Raw genomic sequence first — 22,873 nt, 5'->3', positions numbered from 1 at the left:
TATATATATATATATATATATATATATATATATATATATATATATATATATATATATATATGTGTGTGTGTGTGTGTAAACATCATTGGGGTAATGCTTAATTTAAAGTGGTTTACTCAAACATTCATTCTGCCTCTGTGCTTAAATATTTCAAGCTCATTGCTGTATTCCCAGGTTTTCAGTCTTCATTGTCCTGCTTTGCTTGCGTGCAACAAATGCACATCCCATTGTAGGCTACCAACCTTTTTAAAATGCTTCAGGGCTTTATTTGCACATCCAATGTTCGTTATTTTCTGCAGTAATATGCCTTGTTAATAAATTCCATAAACATTTTCATAATTATGGCTTGTGGATACAAAACAGACATTGCTACAGACTTTTTATGACAAAGAAAATACTAAATAGATTCATCTGCTCTAATTGTCCCTGAAAGAAACATTAAAAAGTTGAAATTTCACTTAATAACAAAAAGAAGACATCCGTTACATACATACAACATACATCCTATGACATCATTTATAAACCCATTGTGATGTCTCTGCAACAAGTAATGGCAATTGCAGGCTTAGAACGATTACTATGTGACATCACACTGAGAGATTTTCGAAGGCACTCCTCATCATTAGGAATGCATGAAGAATTGGCAAACAATGAGTGGCTTTTAAAGTTTGTGCTTCTATTTTCTACTCATAATTTCAAAAGAATTGAGAAAGATATCTAAAACAAGTTAACACTAAAACCACAGAGGAAAAAAATCACCATCATAATCATAATATAACCATAACAACAAGAAGAAATTTCACCAATAACCATAATATTAACTGTCATAGTAATGACAATAACAAACACCAATGTATTACAGAGCTGTTAGGAAGATTGTCTTTAAGTTGTATTCATAATTCATTAAGATACACACTAGTTCCAGTGAAAAGTTAAATGAATGTGTTACCACCAATCCTCCGGATGCTGATGTGATATAAACTACTCCTTAACACTTTTACTGGGAGGCATATATATTCAAATAGTCCGTAACTCATAACGCTCAATTTCATTACACTTAAAATTAACCAAGAGGTATAAAGTCTATGACAAAAAATGACCAGTTGGTGGTTTTACAATGTAAATAAATTCATTAGTTTTCATTGGTAAAATGAGTTCCTGACACCTGATCAGAACCACACAGTAAATGATATCTGGCCTTTTTGCGAACAACCTCAAATTTACATTTTTCATTGTCATATGTACTACATAATTTTTTTTTTTTGTAAATAATGAGATTATCATCACTGAATAATGAGTAAACCATGGGTAGCATCTGTACCACTAACGCATGTGTGTTGTATAGCCCTTAATATTGATAAGCGTTATTGGTTATGAAGATATCAGGTATGACTTGTTGTGTTCATATATATCTTGGTAACAGCAGATTCAAAATACAGGTTAGCTGTTTTGGCATGCCCATAGTCCTCAGACTGTTCGCAGAGTCTCAGATTTAACAGCATATACACATGGCTTCAACATGGAGATTCAAAAAGCAGTCCAGGAGGTTCGTCTTTATGCAAATGTCAACCCACACCTGAGCGAGATAATGATACTGCCATGTTACACACTAATTTTATGCCAGAATATCATAACATATACATACATTGATGAGTGCCCTTACTCTTCGTCTCAGATCCATATTTAATAGCTTAAGGTGAACCGTTTGTCTGCACAGTATACCTAAGAGGAGCGTTAACGGGTAAATACCCACTGTTACAGGAATCTAATGTATTATTCTTGTGCTTTTGGTAGTCCAGCGTCCCTTATGGTCAATCTCCCTTACAAATCCCAGCACTTGGACATTGTAGAAAGTGGTGGCTCAGAATCCAAACAAAGTGCCATTGATCATTAATGAGTCGTTTTAAATGGAGAAAAAAGATGATTGTCAGACATTTTTCTTGGTTTTTGTCTGGGCTTTTCTGCCCATTTGTGTCCCAGAATGGCTTTCATCGATAGTTCAAAGCGGTCTCCAGTTATGTACTGAAGGGCAGACTTGAGAAATTAAAACTTGTGTACTATTTTCAGGATTCCAAAAATAAATAAATAAAACAAATTGAACAGAAACTCACTTGGTACATCCAGGTTAAATTCACACTGAATAAGATGCAGGCGAAACAATGGTAAGGTATGGTAAGGCTTGCTTTCTCTGTCTCGCAGTATTCAAAACGAGTTCATCAGATTCTTAAGAGTTTATGGATATGCTCCTCAAATTGTTCCACCTTTATTCATTTTGACATACATTGCGAAAACCCTGCCGCACTTCCTTTATGCTGAAGTGGATTAGGGTTTAAAAAGAGATAAGATCCAGTATTACGTTTGTCCAGCTCTAAGTAGCTTTACGATTCATCAGTTGGGATAAGCTCTCGACTCGTGTTCAACTGGTTCCTCTCATGCAGACGTTAATTATTATATTAGACTCCCAGTAGTTCCATCCTAGTTTTAAGATGAAAGCAGTTCTCTGAAATATATGGCTCCATAGCAGCTATATCTGTAATGTGTAAGAATGCAAAATATCTGAGGATAAAAACATGACATAAAGATATGAAAAATGTCTCTGTCACATCATGTGGAATTTATATTACACTCTACTCATATTCTATGCGGTAGGTTCATAGGCAAACTGTACGCAAATAAATAGTTGTATATGGCAGCTTCGATCATAATTATAGCGGCAATTTCATGAACATAAAAAGCACGACAACTTTGAAGCTCTATCAAACCTGGCTTATAACTGTTATCTAATCTTATCTTGTGAATTTGCCACTATATACAATATATATCTGTAAAAATATGGTGCCACTCTTTGCTCTCTGTCGAGTTTCTCCCACTTCGTGGCCCCCTACTTCAAAATCTGTTTCTCTTATTCCTTTACCATCCACCTACTCCTTTTCTCTCTTCTCTCGTGATTTCTCTCCCTCTTCCGCCCACTCTCACTCTCTCTCTCTCTCTCTCTCCCTCTCTCTCTCCCACAGTCCCTCTACCATCCTCCAGCTCTTCACACAGTCTATTCCTCACCCATCTTCTCCATTCCCTCCTCACCCTCTCCAGCCTCTTGCTCACACAGTAACCTCATTCTTGCTTCCTGTTCTAACCCCTTGGTTGGATGCCACTCCTCCTCCACTTCCCCCTCCACCGGGGATGAAGTGAAGTTGTTCAATGGTATTTTGCCTTTTAGCTGCAAATGCAAGCCTCCTGGCACTGTGTCCACCAAGAGTTCCTGTTCCCATGACAACTCCGGTTCCTGGCATGTCGCCCCATCCCACTCCTCCGACCCCGCCTCCTCCCAGGTGACCTGACATCGCCGCCGAATTGCGTTCCTGCTCTCGCCCAGAGGTCGGGTGCGAGTTCATCTTGATCATGTGGTGGCGGTCGAGCGACGGCGTGGCGCAGACATTCTGCTGCGACTGAGCTTTCTGGTGGCTGACGCGTGGCAGGGTGGGCACCATTCCGCCTCCCCCTCCAGATGTGTAGTCGCTCATTCCTATGCCCATCCTGGATCCGTCGTACTCAACCCCAGCTACCTCCTCCTCCAGGTGGTCTGGGGACATCAGCAGCCTCTCCTTGGACTTCTTCAGGGTGTTTGTGTTGGAGTTCTTTGACGAAGTAGCCATGGCTTTGTAGTACTGATGCTGTTGGTTCTTCGACATCCTTGATAAGGTGTTGCCGTCACCGAGGGCGAGAAGCTGGTCCGTGGATTTGACACGGCGTGGCGGTTTGGAAAGCGTATCGTAGTTCTGGTTTTGCTTTGACTCCGGTGGATCCAGAGGGTAAGGATTCGGGGTGTGGCTTGGAGCAGACTGTGGATGAGGTATTCGAGGACGAGTGCCACGGTTGGGAAGCGTGCCTCTTCCCCCCAGCGTGTAGTCACCACCCCAGGGAAGGTGATGCTGGGAGGAATGAAAGGAGGGAGGGGCGTTGTTGGGCCTTCGTTTGGTGGTACAGTAACCTGAATATTCCTCCAATCCTCCTTTCTCTGTAGTTGGGGGAAAATATGTTTGAAATGATTAGAAAATTGGGTAAGAAAAGATAAACCAATTAGGGATGCACAGACATAAAAAAATCTGCCCACTTTTGGCAGATTTGGCCAAGAAGACTTTTGTTTCTTTGTTTTCTTGTTTCTCTGTCTATCTATGGACAATTAATCAAAATAAACAACCGATATTACAACTCTGTACAATCTGGACTAAATAAAGGAACGATAAAACACTAAAACCAGAAAAAATGAATTTAGACATCACAGCAGTATAAAAAATTCTTAATTATAACTTTTTTATTTACTAAATATTACATGTCATGATGCTATTAAATTACTTGTGTTTTTAAATATATCTTTTGATGAGCATTAGATGATACCAAATGTTAATAATATGACAATTTCCTATCAAACTCTATTTGATAAACGATCTCTAATATCAGGCAATAACCAATATGGTACCAATACTATATATATAATACATATAGATAGACTTTGATATACTGTCTGCATGCCTTGCCCCCCTGTGTAATATATATTATGTGGGAGACATGTGCTTGGGTTATTTATGTGTGTAATGCAGCATACACTAAACCCAAGAAAAATTTCCCCTGAGGCAAATTGTATTGTGTTGTATCTTATCGTATCAAGCTTTGAGCTACAAGCTAGAAATCAAACTTTAATCGCAATTTACTAAACTCTTAATAAAAATTCTTTAACCTCCAGCTCTGGTCTACATGTTTAATGCAGGATTTCATTAATATAATACTTGATTTCATTAATGCCTTAAACTTAATTTCATTAATATAGCAATAATAATACAAGCCAGTTTTATCCACAACCCTGAGCCATTTCATCTTTTAGCTGATTAAGTCTGAGTCATTGTATCAGCCTGTATAACCTTCGCCTGTGCAGAACTTTCTTGTCCTCCAACTGTAACTCACACTTCCCAGGAGGTTTGATGTCTAGCTGAGAGAGAGGCCTTAAGGCTGTATACGTCTGTACAAGATTGCGGGCGCATTGCAATGGTTTGCCCTCATTAAAATGACCTTCACAAACATTTATATCTCCCGAGCGTTCCAGTGAAACACTAACACTGCTTTAAATAAAAACCCAGGCGTACAGATATTTTTACGCAACGCTCTAAGCTCCGCGTGAGACTCATGTCCTCATCATCAAGCAGGTAATTTCTCCTTTAAAACACAACAGTACTAGATGTCACACTGTTTTTGATGTTCATCCATCTATTTCTCCTTATTGCTTATAAATTTGCGTTAGGACTTTGAAATTATCTGGGCTATAATAAGAAAGCAATCATGCCAACCTTTTATGTAATTCTTACAAAACATCATTTTCTTAAGATTAGAATCTTCCTCTCTACTGGTAATAAAGCACTCACCCAGACGCTTGAGAGATGAGTATCTGTTGATCTCAGGCTTCATGGCGGCTTCATATGAGGGCGGCAGCTGAGCCAGGTTATGTAGAGAGTGATGGAAGGACGGCTGAGGCTTCATGGCGTTAGTATGTTTACTGGGCTTCAGTGTGCCACCGGTGGCCATCTGCATGTTGTTCATGCGTGGTGCACGCTCTTTAAACACAGTGATGGACACTGAGGTCAATTCAAACTCAGAACAAACAATTGTAGAGCTGTGGGTTTTACCTACCAATGGTGGCTGTATGCTTGGGACTGGAGCCTGTGGTGTGGATGAAGTTATGCTGTAGATTTCCTACTGTGAAGCAGAACAAAGACGTGTGCTTTAGAGATTTCCACCATCATGTCTTTGTGACAAATTACATTTAGTGTGAATTTACAAAGCACATTTATCCATCTACTGTAAATGTTGCCCTATTAAGCTCTCTCTAGCTCCACAATGTGTTGAGAATTTTACACCGTCTGTTCATTCTAATGCCATCATATACAGCTCTGTGCTAAATTATTCACAAATGCCCTTTCATCATTTGGCTATTGCTTTTTCCCTGTGTTCCTTCCTTGTCCTGAATTTATACAGTTGGCCGTTCACAAAGCTCAAGCTGAGAAGGGAACATGAAAGGAACTCTGTATGACATATAATGCAATAATACCAGCCAACTGCATCCTGGTCTGTGAGGATAACGTTAGTTTACATTTTTCACATTTAAAAAATCATTTATTATTCATGAATATTTGACCCAAGACACTTGGTTTCAAATTATACCCGTTACATGAAATTTCTGGGATTTTTTATCAGTGTTTAAGAATTTATTTTAATAATGGTCATTTAATTTTATAGCAATATATGCAAATGTAATATGAAAATAATGGACTTTTTTCATGACCATAGATGTCAGTGAATCTCAGTACTATTAGTGGAGGATGCTCTCATTATTATTGACTTTTCATCTACACACATTAACACATTAACACATTAACCAAGATTTATTCAATTTGAACAGTTTTGGGGTTAAATATATTATTATAGTGAGCTGAATTTAAGTTTGATATTAATGCTTTATATGCCCTTTTGTTAATGGGGGATCTGTAGACACACAAAAATAGGGAAGAAGGGCTCCAGTGTCATGTTGCACTTCTGTAATAATGATTTTTTACATTTAATAATAATTATTAATAATATTATTTAATAATGTAGTATTTTAAGAACATTTATGTAGATATATTACCATACTTTTTTATCATAACATATAGGTTAATTAAAATAAATTATTCTAGCTGAATTAATAGATTATTGCTATCATCACATCTCTTCAGTTAATTTAGTATATTTGATTTATAGAATTCTAGATCTGAATTGTAATTTAGATCCTCAACAGGGATTCTGTTATCTGACTTGTATGTAATTGTTAACTGCTCTGAATGCATAAATGTACATAGAATATTTAATTTAGTATGTTTTACCTTTTTCAACAGCAAACAAATAAACGAAAACATAAGAAAACAAAAAACAAAACTCATTTCACCTCATGGGTGCACGATTGCTCCCATTTATGACTTATGTCAATTTCATGCTACCATTTCTCTTAATAATATATTAAAAGTAGTATTATAAAAGTTTTTTTTGTTAATGATATATTAAATATTAATACCATCTTAAACAAGCTTAATTAAATGCAAACTGTTCTTAAGGGGGGCATCTCCCCTGAGTTTTCCACTCACGTCGGTTATCTTTACTCTGAAGCGTTGGATAGTGATTTTTCGGGGGTCGTCCAAGCGTTCCCTCTCCTCCTCCAGTGCCCAAGGCTACACTATTGTTCCTCTCTCCCTCTTGAACTGGACTCGACTGGTGACGCAACATCTCCACCAGAGCCCTGACGGTGAAAGGTGTAGGTGTGATTAGTCAACAGAAGACAATTTAACGTAGATCCTTTTGAATCGAGACTCACGAACTCTCACCTGGGCATGTTGAGCTCTCTGTTCCTAGGCTGCCGCGATGCCTTATGGAAGGCCACTTTAATGGCCACCGCCACCGCCACTGTAAACGAGATGACTCCGCCGATGACGTAGACTGTGTTGTTGCTCTGTTCGATGCGGCTGAGGTCCGGGTGGGCAGGCGGCGGGGGTTTGGTCGCAGGGGGGGCTGTGTTGGCCCACACTGGGGAATGGTAGTTGTGGCAGATGTTCTGGTCCAGCCTTCGTGAGCGGTCCGGACAACAAAAGCGATAATGGCATGTGCCGCAGCAGTAGATGAAGTCATCCTTGGAGCAGTTAAAGGTGAGGTCATACTGCCCCATGACATCATAATAACCCCGACACACGTCCACTTCCACCAGTTTGCGCGGATGCGGAGCTACCTGCGCCGCTCCGAAAGGGGCCTTCAGTGCATCAGTCGTTACATTCTTTGGCAGCATTATCTGAGGCAGCGGCCTGAGGGGCATTTCTGCCGCTCCAGCTGGCTGCTTTGGCCGACGGTTCATGGACTTCCCTCGCATACCCCCACCGTTTTTAGAAAGAGGGTACAGAAAGCCCCTACCCTGAGATCTGGGGTTGGGCGTCGGGGTAATGGTGATAGGCCCATTTGGTGTGTTTCTGCTGGGGCCCGGGACGCTCGCAGAGGAAGCGTTAAGTGGGACAGCGATTAGCAGGAAGAGAATGATGACACGCATTCGAGCTTCCAAGGTGGGCATCATCTTTACATGACTAACGCTGCTATTTTCTCTCGCTGACTCAACCCACCGCACAATGCCGAATTTTGTAAAAGCAGCCTGATTGCGCTGTATGCAAAATATTCTTGTAGCAGCCCTCCGACGTATGAAATCTGAGTCTATATCAAAACAGTCTCGAAAGAAAAACCTCTTCTCAAAGTCTGTTAAAGTGTGCGCTGTGAACGGTCGCACTCCGAGACGGCGTGAGAGAAAAAGAACTATTTTGATGTGCTTTCAGCTTCAAGGTGAGTTACACAACACATATTCTCTCATCATGCGGCGCTTCCGTCCAACATATAGCTGGAAAACCTGAACTGTATGTAAGACAATCCAAAACGCTGACAATATTCTGTGCAGGCAACATACAATTGGTTAGTTCGTGTATAAACAGGAAATGAAAGACTATTTAACGAATTGTCAGTTTTGAATGTATTAACAAGGCAAATATTCCCTTTTGTGGCTTTCTTCACATTTCCGCAGACAAACAAAATGGCTTCTCGTTACTGTCTTCTGTTACTTCAGTAGCTAGCGTTTTCTTGACACATGAAGGCAATTATGTAGTAGTACAACTGTGTACAATAAGAGTATTTAGGTTTAATTCCCCCGTTTTGGCACTTATCAGAATTAAATATTCATTTAAAAGAAAGGGGCAGCTGTAAACATCTCTAAAATGTAAACTAATGTTTTGCTTCTCTTCACAATATATATATATGTTTTTTTAATTTGGGCACTCCTTACATTCAGCAATGGCACTTAGTCTTTAAGCAGATTTCCCTGACCTGTAATGCTCCCTGAATGTTTATTATTATTAGCTATTATAAACAATTTCCATACACTTGGTGAAAAAACAATAATAATAACCACCTCAGAAATGAATTTTGTTCTACTGCACTTGTTTACGTGTTAACAGGACTGCTCCGAATGTTGAACTCCATTGAGGGTTTGAGGGCCGTATGGTGAGGAATCATTTTGATTTTGTTCAGCATTTCATTCATGGCCTGTAAATTACTGAACTAAATGGAACACGTGTTTCCTCATTCAGCATGCGAATAATTACCAAATGCTAATGTAAAATAGTTAAAAGAGATCAGATATGAATCGAGTCATCTGTCATGTTGGATACAAAATGTACACCTTATCTACACCTATAGCTTGATACAGACACACAAAAAACGATGATGGTGGCAGAAAAGACGTAAAGTGTTTTCAAGGCCGATTGTCTTCACTATAGAAATTTCCAAGGAAAGTGACTATTTGTGTAAACCTTGCAGTCACTTTCCAGTTTCTGAAGGTTCACGCAGCAGATTTGCTTTTAAGATAAGCCCAGTTTTCATTGAGACCGAGAAATGTTTGCAACGGTTTGCTGAAGCTCTTGGTGAAATGGTCTAAAATCCCATGGTGTGGACATGGCTGTTTCCTCACTCTTTTTGCAGGGTTGATCTTGGTATCCACTGGCGCTTATGAAGTGTTCAGTTATCAAGCGATGTGCCTCTGAAAAGAAATCAACACATTGATGTTACATCCTACATGCGCTCGCACACACACACACACACACACACACACACACTGTGAAAGTTTCTGAAGGATCATAGTTAGCTTGTCATCTGCATGGCAGCCTATTATTTTCATTGTGACACGTATGGCATGTGACAGGCAAATAAGGTATGCAGCAACTAATGCGATCAATATAGAATCTGCAGAATTCAACACAAAAGAGGCTTTTATGGGGTTGGACTATATGTCCATATGCATTATCTACAATAAAACAATTGCTTATTTAAGCCGTGCATTAACTAGCCAGCGCTTGATCCTAAGAAATATTAGTGAATGCAGAAATTAATTATGCATATCTGCAAATAAGCAAACATTTATTTCTTTAAAGAAATTGCTGCACACAATCAAAATATTAAACTTTTGATATCAAAGTTACTGAGAAGCGTGTGAAACAAATGTAAGACAACTGCAAAATATGACAATGAAATGAGTTTTCAACAACTTAAACAAGTTGCCCATTAACTTATTATTTTTATCAAGTACTCATATAAGCATGGTCTAGTCGTGTATAACCTATCTATTTGTAATAAACAATAAGCAAAACTAAAATTACAATAGCTACTTGCTTTTCCCTATCAGTAAAAAAAATTATATTCATGCTCTTACAATCATATTACTTCTGATTCTTCAAAAAAACAACAAAAACAAAAACCCAATTCTGATTCGTTTTAGAATACTTTTTAACATGTTATTTTTCACTATGTAAAAATATTTAATATCTTAGTGAATTCTTCCTTGATGTCTTTATCTTTTACCTGTTTGCCTTGATTTTTTTGCTCCTTGTTTTTTTTTTTTTTTTTTTTTTTTTTATTGTACTTTTGTTTCTGCAAAAGCGACAATAATGATCCAGATCAGTCTAGATTCATGAATGAATCTTTCCTCGGGATTTGTTTGAACCAGTATAAAAGGTTCCTTGAAAAAAAATTGCCTCAGAAGAATGATTCATCGCGAATCGGACCTCATTACCATGTTCCAGAGCACCAGCAATTTCTCGAAATACATTGCCGAAATAACAATGAACAGCGTGCTTTCTGCAGTGTGGTGAAGTTAAATGTAATACACTATGAATTACAATGTTTAACTTTTATATATTGCTTTAACGTTTAGGTTTAGATTTAGGCAAGATGGATTCCATTCAATATTTAATCTGTCCTTAAACCTAAATGTAACATTTGTGCTAAGTACGTGCACAGCTGCAGATTCCAGCTCGTGATGCCGACAAGAAGGGCTGATGTGATGACCGTTTGTCTAATGTGTTACAACAAGTCACTATGAATCAGAAGCATTGAGAGAAGTGAATGGTGGCAATGATCTGAACAAATAGTGATCAGTCCTTTTCAAAGAGCATAGCATGATGCATGACACGAACGAGGGGGTAAAGCGAGAGAGAGAGAGAGAGAGAGAGAGAGAGAGAGAGAGAGAGAGAGAGAGATGTGCTGCTTTCCTGACACTGTAGGTCTAAGTGTCAGAATGTTTGTTAGGAAGTGATGCGCTAAAGGTATTCTGTAATCAATACCTATATGCTTTATTTCTCGCAATTGTAGGGGCCCGTGGAAAACCGTCGAACAGATAAAAGAAGGTTGGGTAAAGTACGAAAGAAAAGCGAGATAAATGCAGGGTAGAGATTTAAATATGAGCACAGCATAGCAAAAGTGCACAGAGCCAGAGGTATGACAGAGGAGAGGTGCTTTGTGTGTTTGTGTGTGCGCGCATGTGTGTGTGTGTGTGTGTATGTGGGAGTGCAGCGTGTGGGTGGAAGAGAATGGAGAGCGTTCAGTGACACCACTTACTAACACACATACGCACACAGTGTACACAATACAAAACAACGGGAACATACAGTGCTAACGCCAAACCTGCAACACATGCAGACAGTATGCTGGCTCACAAAATGCACTTTTTGCAGGTATTATTATAAAAGAAAATAGTCTTCCGAAATCCGTCGTCGCGGAGCAACAAGTTAATGCTATAAGGGACAACAAAACAGCACGTCTTTGATGTAATGAGGCACAGATACCACTAAGGAAAACTGAGAGGAGCCGCACAAAATTGTGCAGGAAATACAGCGTTGGCAGGGGACATAATACTTGTGTGTGTCTGCTGCAGGCTGTGCTCTCATCGGAGGTATAGCGGCTAGTAGTACATCACGTCTACTGTGGCGTCGTGGCATCAAGCTGGTTCTGTACATCAGCTGAAGTAGTGAACCATGGAAAACTGATTGATTTTACAAATTACATTTTTCAAAAAACATATACATATATATATATATATATATATATTATATATATATATATATATATATATATATATATATATATATATATATATATATATACACTTTTAGATACCTAGGGATAGATATACAAAGAAAAAACTGAACTGAAATTCACAAAAATGTTAAATGCTTAATTATAAAATATTGGCTAATTATTCTTTGAAATATTTTGAAAAATTTTTAATAATAAAATAATATTTTACAAACATAACATGAAAACCGTAAATGTGTGTAAAAGCAGGTATGACACACTGTAACCTTATTTTTAAAGTTGTAAATAAAGCATTATTTATTTGAATGTTAGTTTTAAGAATTTTTTTTTAAGAAAATACTATGCAGGTATAATTTCAAAATACATAGGCACAGGAAAACAGAAAATACTGGTGGGCTCAAATAAAAAAAAATTAATAAGAAAAACACTATGAATGTAAATAATTATTATTTGAGCATTGAACGAGTTAATATTATATATCGATTAATGTATACAATTATATATTTTTGTACTTCAAATGTTTACATTCAATGTGTCACTTACCATTCTTTGTAATTGTTTATTAAATTTATAGGCAATTTCTGAGAAAAAAACTTTTTTTTTTTCAGTGTATTTTTATATTACATTACATTATATACACTATAAATGTTTTTGAAGATGTAAATAAAAATGATTATTTGAGCATGTTTTAAATGAATTTAAAATTAATAATATATTTTTTTACCTCAAAATTTCACATTTAATTCAATGAGTTACTTGCCATTTCTTTGTAATTGTTTTTTAAATGTATTGGCAGTTTCTCAGAGAAAACTGTTTTTCAGTGTATTATTATATTATATTTATTAAAATGCTATAAAGATGTATAAAGATTGCAACGACTGAACCTGATTATATATTCCACACTAAAAGTGTTTGATTGGTCAGACTATATTCACTTATTTATGCAATGCTGCGAAACGACTTCGACGCTGCTGCTAATACCGCTTTCATAATTAGCAGAACACAACCTGCTCGTGGTTTTGCCCCCATTTGGTGCATAATTAATATGGAAGCATTAAATGGCCAAAGTGCTTTTTAGAAAGGACTATGCACTGGCAGATGCAATTACGGATTTTGCACATGCAACGTACCGAGCGACCTACGTGGGAAGAGCGTTTTCCCTTTTTTCGCCATTGTACACTGCGCACACCTGTGAGAAGTTTCGGCGGCGAGCACTAAAGCGGAGAGGGGAGACGTTTCAGTCGCAGAACAGGTGTGGCGTCGAGCGATTCGTGTGGGCCGTGTACAGTCTCCACAGGAGCGAACCCAAGAACAAGCCCGTAACATTAAAAACAGTAACCCCTCATTTGCATGTCTATAATAAAGCGTAGGCCACCTCGACACCTTCTCGTCTATGAGAAACAGTGCGCGCCTCTACAAACTGGATTAGCTTCTCCTGAACGCGGCACCCAATCGGCAAGGCACTGTGGGCGACTTCTAAGAGATGTGACACTGAAGATGTGGCGCATTCACAAGCGGCTTCTAGAACGTGAGTTCACGGAGGAACCGCGGGCCGATTCAGCCGCTTTTAATCTGATTTTAGTGAATTGTGCTATTCTCCTATTTCGTTGTGTTTCTGTTGCAAAACATGTCTGTTTTGGATGTTCTCTTGACTTCTCTTTATCTCCCTCCCTCCGTTTCCCTCTCTCTCTCTCTCTCTCTCTGTGATATTCAGTGCGTGGGTTGAGGCAGCTCACTCTCTCTCAGAATAGCACTGCAGTAGTTCAGACTTGTATAGAAGGAGAGAAGGAGAAAGAGAATGATAGATAGGATGAATAGACCTCCTTCTCCCCTTCTAAAACCGCTGTTCTCGTGAAAAGACAAATAGTTTGCCCTTTTCCCGTAACACTTTAGGCTATTCGCAGACTTGACTACAGCGGTCCGTAGCGTCCTGAAGTCCGTGCATCTGTAACATGCACTCGTATTAAAAAAGGCACGTTTATAAATGCCCTCCTCGTTCTGGAAAGGGCTCGTCTGTCGGACGAACGCGATGAGAAGTGAAAGAAAAAAAAAAAAAAAAAAAGCATCATTCTCTCTCAACGAGAGAGACTAAGGCTTCTGTCATATGTGCACCCCCCCTCAAAAAAATAAATCAGTTCAATGTGTTGCAAAGCAGCGAAATGTGCCATTTGGCAAGCACGGCTTCTGCTTCGCTGGCTCTCGACAGGAAATCTTACTTGCAAACAAGAAAACCAGCTTTATCCGCGAGCTGGGATAATAACCGGTTCAGAAGAAAATCAGCAAAAGAGCGCACGGCCATTTAAAGCATCAACATTTGATCTTCTTCACGGCTTTAGGTTTCACCTCTGAACTCCGTTTGGCGGGGCCTTGGCCTTTTTTTTTAGTTTTCTTTTAAACTAAACAAACCAGAAGGTGTCGTTCAGCCTGTGAAAAAGCAGCCTGATGCACGAGCCGCCTTTGTTTTTCACCTGCAGTTATCAAGTACAAAACAAAATTACATTTTAGAAGTTGATACCAGCGTGTAGCCCCAACCCCCCCAAAAAAATGCAAACAGGGTGTGTTCTGTTAATTCTGTAATCTCAGCATAACATAAAAAAACCCCAAACAAACACCGAACGTCATACCTGTGGAGAGACACACCGCATGAAAAGTCCTCTGCGCAACCCACCCAACACATCTGACTTTAGTTGCTCCCGCTACACTCATATTCCCCAATAATAACAGGGTTTGATGCATCTCCGATAGCCGAAGGTGAAGCTGCCGTATATCGCCGTGTCCCTTGCGGATCGCGGACCTGTAATTCGCGCGCGGGTGAGTAGGTGGACATGACAAGCAGCGCGCGAGCGATGAATGGCCGTCTGCGTGGGCGTCAATGCATGTTTGCGCGAAGGGTGCTGTGGAGCCACCTTACACTTACATACGTGCGAACATCTTCCTCCGGTCGCTTGCAGTTGATTAAAAACACACAATGTGACACGGGCACGTCGAACCGGTCAAACACTCGCGTCCCCTTCCCCACACACACACGGCGCAAATCACGAAACTTAGACGACCGTAGACGTCTGATCAAGACAATTAGATGACTTGCAGAAAATAAGAGTTGAACTTGAGCGACTTACCTGTGCCGATTTCTGCCGCTCCTCACGACAGCGCCAGTCTCACATCTTACTCGACCCCGAGCGGCGACGACGACGGCGGCTGAGAAATGTTGTTATTTCCACAAACTGTTGCAGCACTTCCCTACTGCCGGCCGTCTCGTTTTTTGGTAACAAAACAACAGTTATAGTCGCTAATTTCTTTCCAGGATTTTCTCTCACCTACCCCGGTCGCTTCCATGTTCGCACTACGGATAAAGCATCGATTTTTAGCGACGGGCGACGGATCGTGCACAACTTATTTGCGTGTTAACGTTACGTGCTGCGAAAGTATTCCAGGTGAGATAACCTTTTCCTAAGTCCCTCCTATATTTTTAATAACGCTCAGAAAAACGGACCGCACCGATGCCATGCGCTTTTTTCTTTTGTGTTGCTCCTTAACGTCGCCGTTAATCGACGCCGCCTGCAAAGCGTGCACACAAGAACATTCCGACCCTGTCACGAAACACCGGTGGAATGAGGCGGGTGTTCTCACAGAGGTCCGCTGCGCCGAACGGCGCGTTTGTTGGTTTCGCGAGACGGCGTTGATGAGGGTTTGACGCGTTGATTCCCGACCGCTTCAAGTGTTTCGTTTCTCAAACTACTTCTCATCCTTGCCACGATTATGGCTGGCTAAGCAATACGGTGTGTGTGTGTGTGTGAGTGAGTGTGTGTGTGCGTGCGTGCGTGCGTGCGCGCTGGAGGGAGACACACTGATCGGTTGCCATGGCAACGATGTCATTTTGTTTGTGACTCTAATAATCTTGATTCCTCGCCCTTAAAGAACACAAGAACGGGTTGCAGAGACGGTAAGGCGTCGAAATAAAGACGCACAGCGCTTGCTAAACGTGGCAGCGAGAGGTTTAGCAAAATAAACGCAAATAAAAGAATGCAAAAAGGGGGTGGGGAGGGGGAGCAACAACCCTGCATGATGACACAGCCATTGCCTATTATTTCGCACAGCCTATAATAAAAGCCTAACATAACTAGGGTGCTTCTTGTGTGAATTCGGTCTGCGCGATACACATGTTCGTTCATTCATTCACGCGAAACTGCATAAAATACTTTCCTTTGCAGCGAATGCAACTTGCCTTACCAGAACCCCTCGAGATTAAGCGATCGCGTGCTTGATTAAATCGGCAATAAACACTTCGTTTAATTAGCCCGCACCCGATCTAACGACACACAAGCGAGCTCGGGGTCGATGATCACGCATGCTCTGCGGCGACAGAAACGCACGCAGCCTCCATCGAGTAATAGACAGCCGTCAATCGCCATTTCAGCACCACGGAGAGCGATCATCAAATATTAACCACTCCGGGCTGCTGGAGCAATTCATTTACGTTTTTCTTGATACCGTGATTCCCACAGGTGAAAAGCGCGAGCCGTTTTGCAGACTGGTTTGGGCCTATCGCGCAACCCACTGAAACTTTAAACCTCATCGATTTAAATAAACGCTTGGAATTCTTTCGATTATTGTATAGGCTGAACTTCAGGCTCATATCTTCCCCCTCATAGGCTTTCCTTCCTACAGACAGCAATTAGCCGGTGTGCACTTAGCTATTCCTATACAGGTGGGTGGGCCGCTGAGGAAACCTGCGACGAGAACCGATCATCCGTTCATAACCCGCGCTAATTACTGCCCGCAATGCGCTCTCTGGATGTGGGGGGGGGGACCCGAATATGGCATAAAATATTTCAAGGGGCCGAACAGCTCGTTTTTAAGCCGTCTGCATAATTACACAAAGTTACAAAAGCAAATATTGACGAGCGCTGAAAATAGTGGTGAAAGCAGGCCGAACGGTAAGACGCCAATGAAACTACCGGGAAGATGCAGATACATGTACAGAAGACTTACAGGAATAGCTCACCCGTGCATGTACATTTCAGATCTGTAGCATCTGCGGTGAACGGGTGCCATCACAACGAGTCAAAAGAGCTGATAAAAGCATCAGCATAAACAACACAAGGCCGGTCTATGGATTAATATTTTGTGAAACAATAAAACAAATCTATCATTGGTGCATTTTACCATCTACTGGCCGTAATCCATAACACTTCCTCCAGTTAGAAAGTCTATCATGGTTATTTACTCCAACCATAAACAACCAGCATATTAGAACCATTTTCATTCAGCGCCTGTTTCTCACCTGATTCAGACTTTAACTTGAAAAAGCTATGTTATGTATAAAAAAAATTCTTAGTAAAAAAAGGCGATTAAATTAAAATATGATTTTCAAACATAGCTTTTTATTAGCTATGTTATGCATAAAAAAATTCTTTTCAAACAGCTTTTTAATTTTTTTTTTTTAAATAATTGTTTTTATTAGCTATTTGGCACCCATTCACTCAACTGGAATCATTGGTAAACTGACATAACACAACGATCAAAAACTGTCCTGGAGATATCTTTTTTTGAAGGAATAAAATTAATATCTTGGATGACCCGAAGGGGATTTGATTTCTGTTCAAACTATGTTCTCAACTGGCAAATTAATCATAATAATAATAATAATAATAATAAATGAATACACCCAACAATACAATAAAAAAAAAAAAAAAGTCCTCCCCAGTCTCAATTGTCCAACAGATACAGACAAGAACAGAACAAATATAGACTAAGTTTTTCTTTAATAAATTAAAAAAAAAAAAAAAAAAAAAAAAAAGAAGAATCAAACTGCTCCTAAAATTCCTTTATTTCTTATTAATTTAAATAACTTAAATAATGGCCACAAAATGCCCTATTGTTTATTCACAAACTTTTAAATACGGGCAAACTGTTTCTGCAAACACATTGTCTGAAGTTCGTATCACTTTGTTAGAGAGGATCTTTGGGAACTGAAGGCCCATTACAAATGCAACAACAAAGAGAAGGTTCCTTAACAGCCTTTTGATTGAAAGACCAGCAGAGCCAGAGAAAATAGCAACTGTGGTCATATAAAAAGGGGATTAACGTTCTTATTGAAAAGAATAACCAAACTAGTTCATTTGAAGGATGAGACCGAACACCACTTCTGGCTCGTATATTTCATGATTAATTATTAGCCCCATTGCTCTGCCCTGACTGGCGGAAAGGCTTTAAGGACTCAATCTCAAGCGTCAGGGAAATATAGCCGTTCACTTAAAAATGGAAAAAGGCCTTCCGAAAAGTGAACTACAAAATAGAAACAGACAGACAAATTTAGTAAAAACTGGAAACAATTAAAATACCACACATATAAAAAAAACAAAAAAAACAAAGTAATATTCAGACCACATTTTAACTCCCTCTGTTATTCCTGATCCTGCCTCTCTTTCACCACAAACACAACAGTCATATTCTGTGCAATGTACTATTCTTCATTAAACCCCTGAAGGAGGAAAGACAAAAGAAAGAGAAATGTATGGGTTCAGTCCAACTACAACAGGACAGCATTACAGTAAGCGTCCCATCATCACACCTGCAATCTAAATATATTATAAATTCTGTGCCGACAGTACACACCAAAATCCTGCTTATGGTCATGATAACTCTAGAGGCCACAAATGAACTTTGTCAAAAACTTTTACTACTGTTTTCATTTTCTAAACAATTGTAAAACTTCTGAAATACAGATGAAAACCCCTTTTGTGAACGAAACAAAGAATTGTCGCAAAGACAGTTCAAGTCCTGAGAGCAAGTTGAAAGAGACAAGGGAACAAAAACGAGAGGAGTGATCTGATAGGAGCGTGACAAGATGAATGCGTTATCCTAAAAATGGTAAGACAGATTAAGGAGGAGAAAAGGTGGTCTGCACACTTCAATATTTATATGTACACACATAGCACAGACTCGTTCTCTCTTATAGCCGCCTCAGAGCTCGTTTTTTATCCGTTTTCTTCTTTGCAACTATATTAGTATTGCTACTGCTCGTGCCGCTGGAGCTGCTGTTACTTAAATTGTTGGCGGCAACACCATTTGTTACCAAACCGGCCCCGGCTACACGTTTGTTTGGGTCTCCTGCATGCTTTTTGGGTTGTGGTCCATCGGCGGGCTCTTGAGGGGCCCCTGACGTGCCTCCCATGGCATGGATCTCTGTTAGAAGGTGAGCACGGGACGCATACTCCTTATAGTCCTCCAAAAGTAACCTCCCAGCCTCTTCGTTCAGGGCAGACTCTGGGTTAGGATGGATCAGAAGGCACTTGATAGTCTGTGGGAAAAGAATTTTATTTTATTTTTTTTTTAGAAGGGCGTGGATGAAAAATATACATTACATAATACATTTTGGAGGGCAGGATTTTTTTTTTTCAGTAAAATATCCGATGATTTTTTGGCACGCTCAAGGAATTCTCATTTCCACTATTGTTGTATAATACTGCTACATTTGAAATGGATACCGTTTGTTTGTAAGGTCTGTTACATACATAAAACTCAGTCATGACAATGTCTTTTATGTATTTATCCACACGTATGTATATGTACATATTTTATTACATTTGTGATTGTTAGTGCAAAACAGAAACTTGTGGCCACAGTCTTTTCAGATTGAGTAAAAAATTAAGTTTCATTAAAAATAAAAAAAAAGTTAAGTTATTCAGAAATAATTTAAGTAGACCCTTTTTTTTTATTAATTCCTTACCGCAATTTATGATGTTATTGTACAGTAATTTTAATTAAATGCAAAGTTCAGATATTGTCACCTGCATTTAAAACCTACAGACTAACAGTAATCTGTGTAATCTCCATATAGCAGGCATATATACATAGAATAAGTTCAGATGATTAAATTTTACTAGGATTTTGCTTTGTTGCGTTTATTCAATTACTCAACTAACAAGTCAAAAAAAAATGGTGTGTTTTACATGATGGAAAGTGTACACATACAAACACACTGGTACAGTGCCACAAACTTCATGGGTCTATGCATTCCCGACTCCCAGGATAAAAACATTCCACAAATCGGCTTCAGCGTCCCAACCCAAATCAACCGATTCCTGATCTGAACTACATAGATCACTTCAAAACATTGCTGCAATGGTTTGACTGATTCTGAGTTTCAAAAAGTTCCGTTGCGCTCTTTGCTCGCTTCCTCTATAATTTGTACATAATTTAAGAAATTAAATCAGTAATATTAACAGGTCTAACGCACAACTTTATTAAACTGATCATGTTGGTTTCCACCCAAATAAAAACATTCCGTGAAAAGTTTTCAAAAGCATCCTTTTACCTGTTCAGATCAGGTTTACCAGGATAGAAAATATAAAAATTTATTAAAATACTACTTACTAGCAATACATGTCTCAGGCCAAGCTCTGCCTTCCAGTCTCTTTTCAGCACATTGACACAGATTTCACCCTTGTGCCCAACATTAGGATGAAAAATCTTAGTTAGGAAATAGCCTCTGGGAGGTGCAGCGGGAAAATCCTTCCCAAGAACCAGACGCATCCGAAACACCCCTCCTGCATACGGTGTTCCTTCTGGTGTGAGACAAGGGGGGAAAACAAATTAAGCAACAAAAATAAATAACTAAATATATACATATAAAAAGAATAAAAATGCACTACTTACCTGGGCCCTCAATGGCAGTGTGCAGCTCTGTGATATCCTCTTCACTGGGGTAGATTTTGATTCCCTCAGGAGGGTCGGCTGCCAACGCAGAAACCTCTTTATAGACCAGTCTCAACACTTGAGGCGGCAAGTTCTCCACGTTTGAATTCTACATACAAAAAGAATATAATAAATTAAAATCTGTAATAACAAGCACGTACAGCATTAGTAGCAACAAAGTGACATTTGCTGGTAAACCAGCGCAAGTTCATGACAGAAGAGAGATACAAAACAAAATAAAGTTTCGTGGCAGGTTTAGTTAGGAAACAATTCTTACAATACACTTTTTTAGAAGCACTTAAATGAATGGCACATGACTCCTAGTCCAACTTTAGAAGCATATTCTGTTCTATTAACAAGAAACAGTGAAATGGAACAAATTAAAGTCGAAATAGGACGAAAAATGAGATCAATCGTGTAACTAACAAAGTTTCAGTCGTAAATTAATAAGTTACAACTTGTACCTTCCGATGATAAGACCTAAACTGCTAAAAAGTAAAGAGTAAAAAAAAAGAAAAACTACATTTTCTCACATTAACCTAACAGTTTGAAGCACCATTCAGCGATTTCGAAAATAAACGTACCATTTCCAGCTGCGTGGGGTTTTATAATAGCCAGCAAATTTGTCTCGAATGAGAAAACTTGGCTAACTGCTGCCCAACCGGCCGACGAGACTGATCCGGAGATCCACACCGAGACCGACGGAAACCAACGACAACGAACCTAAAAGCCGCAATCAATCAAGACTGCAAAATCTACTAAGACGTTTCAAGAACCCACAAGTTAACCAAACCTATTTCTCACTGTAATGTCGGTCGGCTTGCTGGTGCTGCTACCAATCCGAGCTAAGCTAACGATGGGCTTTGCCGAGAAACGAAGATATCTAACTGCTCTCCAGAGCTCTCCTTCGTGAAACTGTTATCCGTTGTCGCCCTCGGATGAAATGTGCCGTCTAGAAGTTTTAAAGTCCAACGTGTTGTCAGTTTCGTCTGAAAAAAGTTGGTTTGCTCGACAGCTAACGGCCACAGACGGCTACCGTAGCCTGTTACCAGCTAGCAGTCTTTTTGACACAGGAACAAAAATACAATTCGTCTAAGAAGCGGTTCGAAAGAGGTTTGACCAATTAGAGTCTGAGAAGCGTCGCACGTGCTCAACAATTAAATCCCTCTGGCCAATCGCAGGCTTGGGTCGCGCTGACGTAGCAGACCTTGGAAACCTCACGGACCAGAGAAAGTTGAGAATGCGAAAAATGCTCTTTGGTAATAGGTGCGTTTGAATAACTCATGCCCTCCCAAAGGCAGGGACAAATGTTGTTTCAGTTCACGATCCAATGAAAGACGTAGAAATAGCTCCAACAAGGGGTTTAATCCTTTGCGAAAGCGTTTACTGTCACTCTGCAATGTTCTTTATACAAAGCAATATACTATGTTTTCGTTTACGTCAACCTGAATCATTTGTAGCCTGAACCGTCTTGTATAGGCTATTGAAAAAATTACTTGAATTGAGAATCACATGGTAAAATTTTTACCCACGACAACTATTTCTTTTTTGGTTGATATTTTCTATAAAGAAAACATTAGGCCAAGAGTTTTGAGACTTTCTCGCGAACATTTTCATCATTATTATTGTTTCAATTTCCGTTTTACGACAATTTGCTTTACATTTATATTGCCAAAGCATTTGCAGTGTTGCTCTGTAGAAAACTAACTTAAAAGTGTAAGCAATATAAGCATCATGTACTTTATTGTTTCATTGACTGCTTGCATTATCCGTATAATAATATTTGTATTTTTATTATTAACGATGTTTATATATATATATATATATATATATATATATATATATATATATATATATATATATATATATATATATATATATACTGTAAATAAATATAGAATACAACATTCACATTATCAGTTAGATTTAAGCCTGCGTTGTTGTAGTAGTTTTTTTTTTTGTTTGTTTGTTTTTTTACTGTGCATAAGTTAAAACTAGCCGTTTCGTCCATTAATTCGTATTTATTTAGGTCGTAATTATAACTGATTAAATTAAGGCAAATGAGGCTAAATGAGGGTCAATGAAAAAAATTATTTCCTGACATTGACTGAACCCACATATCAATCTGATAATAAAAAGTGTTTGCTGTACTACTTAACGACCACTAGAGGGCACTCCGACCCTAAAGTTACGCTTCGTT

At 39.1% G+C, this 22,873-nt stretch overlaps 2 protein-coding genes across 5 annotated transcripts; both read right to left on the bottom strand.

Annotated features, from left to right (window-relative positions):
• Positions 1-241: 241 nt before the first annotated feature.
• LOC122360726 (protein shisa-7) lies at positions 242-15,953 on the bottom strand. Of its 3 annotated transcripts, none has more exons than XM_043261558.1 (6): positions 15,093-15,953; positions 7,404-9,643; positions 7,167-7,318; positions 5,680-5,742; positions 5,415-5,603; positions 242-4,015 (listed from the first exon to the last, which is right to left on the bottom strand). In XM_043261558.1, the coding sequence occupies exons 2-6, from the start codon at positions 8,135-8,137 to the stop codon at positions 3,099-3,101; spliced, it is 2,055 nt and encodes a 684-aa protein (XP_043117493.1). In that variant the 5' UTR covers positions 8,138-9,643; positions 15,093-15,953; the 3' UTR covers positions 242-3,098. The 3 variants fall into 3 exon arrangements, with proteins under 3 accessions (XP_043117493.1, XP_043117491.1, XP_043117492.1); XM_043261556.1 differs by having other exon boundaries at positions 5,680-5,745; positions 15,093-15,938; XM_043261557.1 differs by lacking the exon at positions 15,093-15,953 and adding an exon at positions 14,598-14,781 and having other exon boundaries at positions 5,680-5,745.
• A 1,836-nt stretch (positions 15,954-17,789) lies between these two features.
• ube2s (ubiquitin-conjugating enzyme E2S) lies at positions 17,790-21,755 on the bottom strand. Of its 2 annotated transcripts, XM_043261831.1 has the most exons (5): positions 21,478-21,755; positions 21,258-21,396; positions 20,635-20,782; positions 20,353-20,543; positions 17,790-19,276 (listed from the first exon to the last, which is right to left on the bottom strand). In XM_043261831.1, the coding sequence occupies exons 2-5, from the start codon at positions 21,258-21,260 to the stop codon at positions 18,929-18,931; spliced, it is 690 nt and encodes a 229-aa protein (XP_043117766.1). In that variant the 5' UTR covers positions 21,261-21,396; positions 21,478-21,755; the 3' UTR covers positions 17,790-18,928. The 2 variants fall into 2 exon arrangements, with proteins under 2 accessions (XP_043117766.1, XP_043117765.1); XM_043261830.1 differs by having other exon boundaries at positions 21,258-21,755.
• Between the last annotated feature and the right edge of the window lie 1,118 nt (positions 21,756-22,873).

This window comes from Puntigrus tetrazona, chromosome 16 (genome assembly GCF_018831695.1).
Source record: "Puntigrus tetrazona isolate hp1 chromosome 16, ASM1883169v1, whole genome shotgun sequence".
Classification (NCBI taxonomy): Eukaryota; Metazoa; Chordata; class Actinopteri; order Cypriniformes; family Cyprinidae; genus Puntigrus; species Puntigrus tetrazona.
This window is presented reverse-complemented; position numbering and strand designations above follow the sequence as displayed.

Coding starts and splice junctions, on each gene's coding strand:
- ube2s (XM_043261830.1), bottom strand. Junction 20,544..20,634: donor CACTGCCATTGAGGGCCCAG/GTAAGTAGTGCA, acceptor GTCTCACACCAG/AAGGAACACCGTATGCAGGA. Junction 19,277..20,352: donor GCCTGAGACATGTATTGCTA/GTAAGTAGTATT, acceptor CTTTTCCCACAG/ACTATCAAGTGCCTTCTGAT.
- LOC122360726 (XM_043261556.1), bottom strand. CDS start 8,137: ATGATGCCCACCTTGGAAGCTCGAATGCGTGTCATCATTCTCTTCCTG. Junction 7,319..7,403: donor AGAGAGCTCAACATGCCCAG/GTGAGAGTTCGT, acceptor TTTCACCGTCAG/GGCTCTGGTGGAGATGTTGC. Junction 5,746..7,166: donor TCAGAGTAAAGATAACCGAC/GTGAGTGGAAAA, acceptor TCTGCTTCACAG/TAGGAAATCTACAGCATAAC.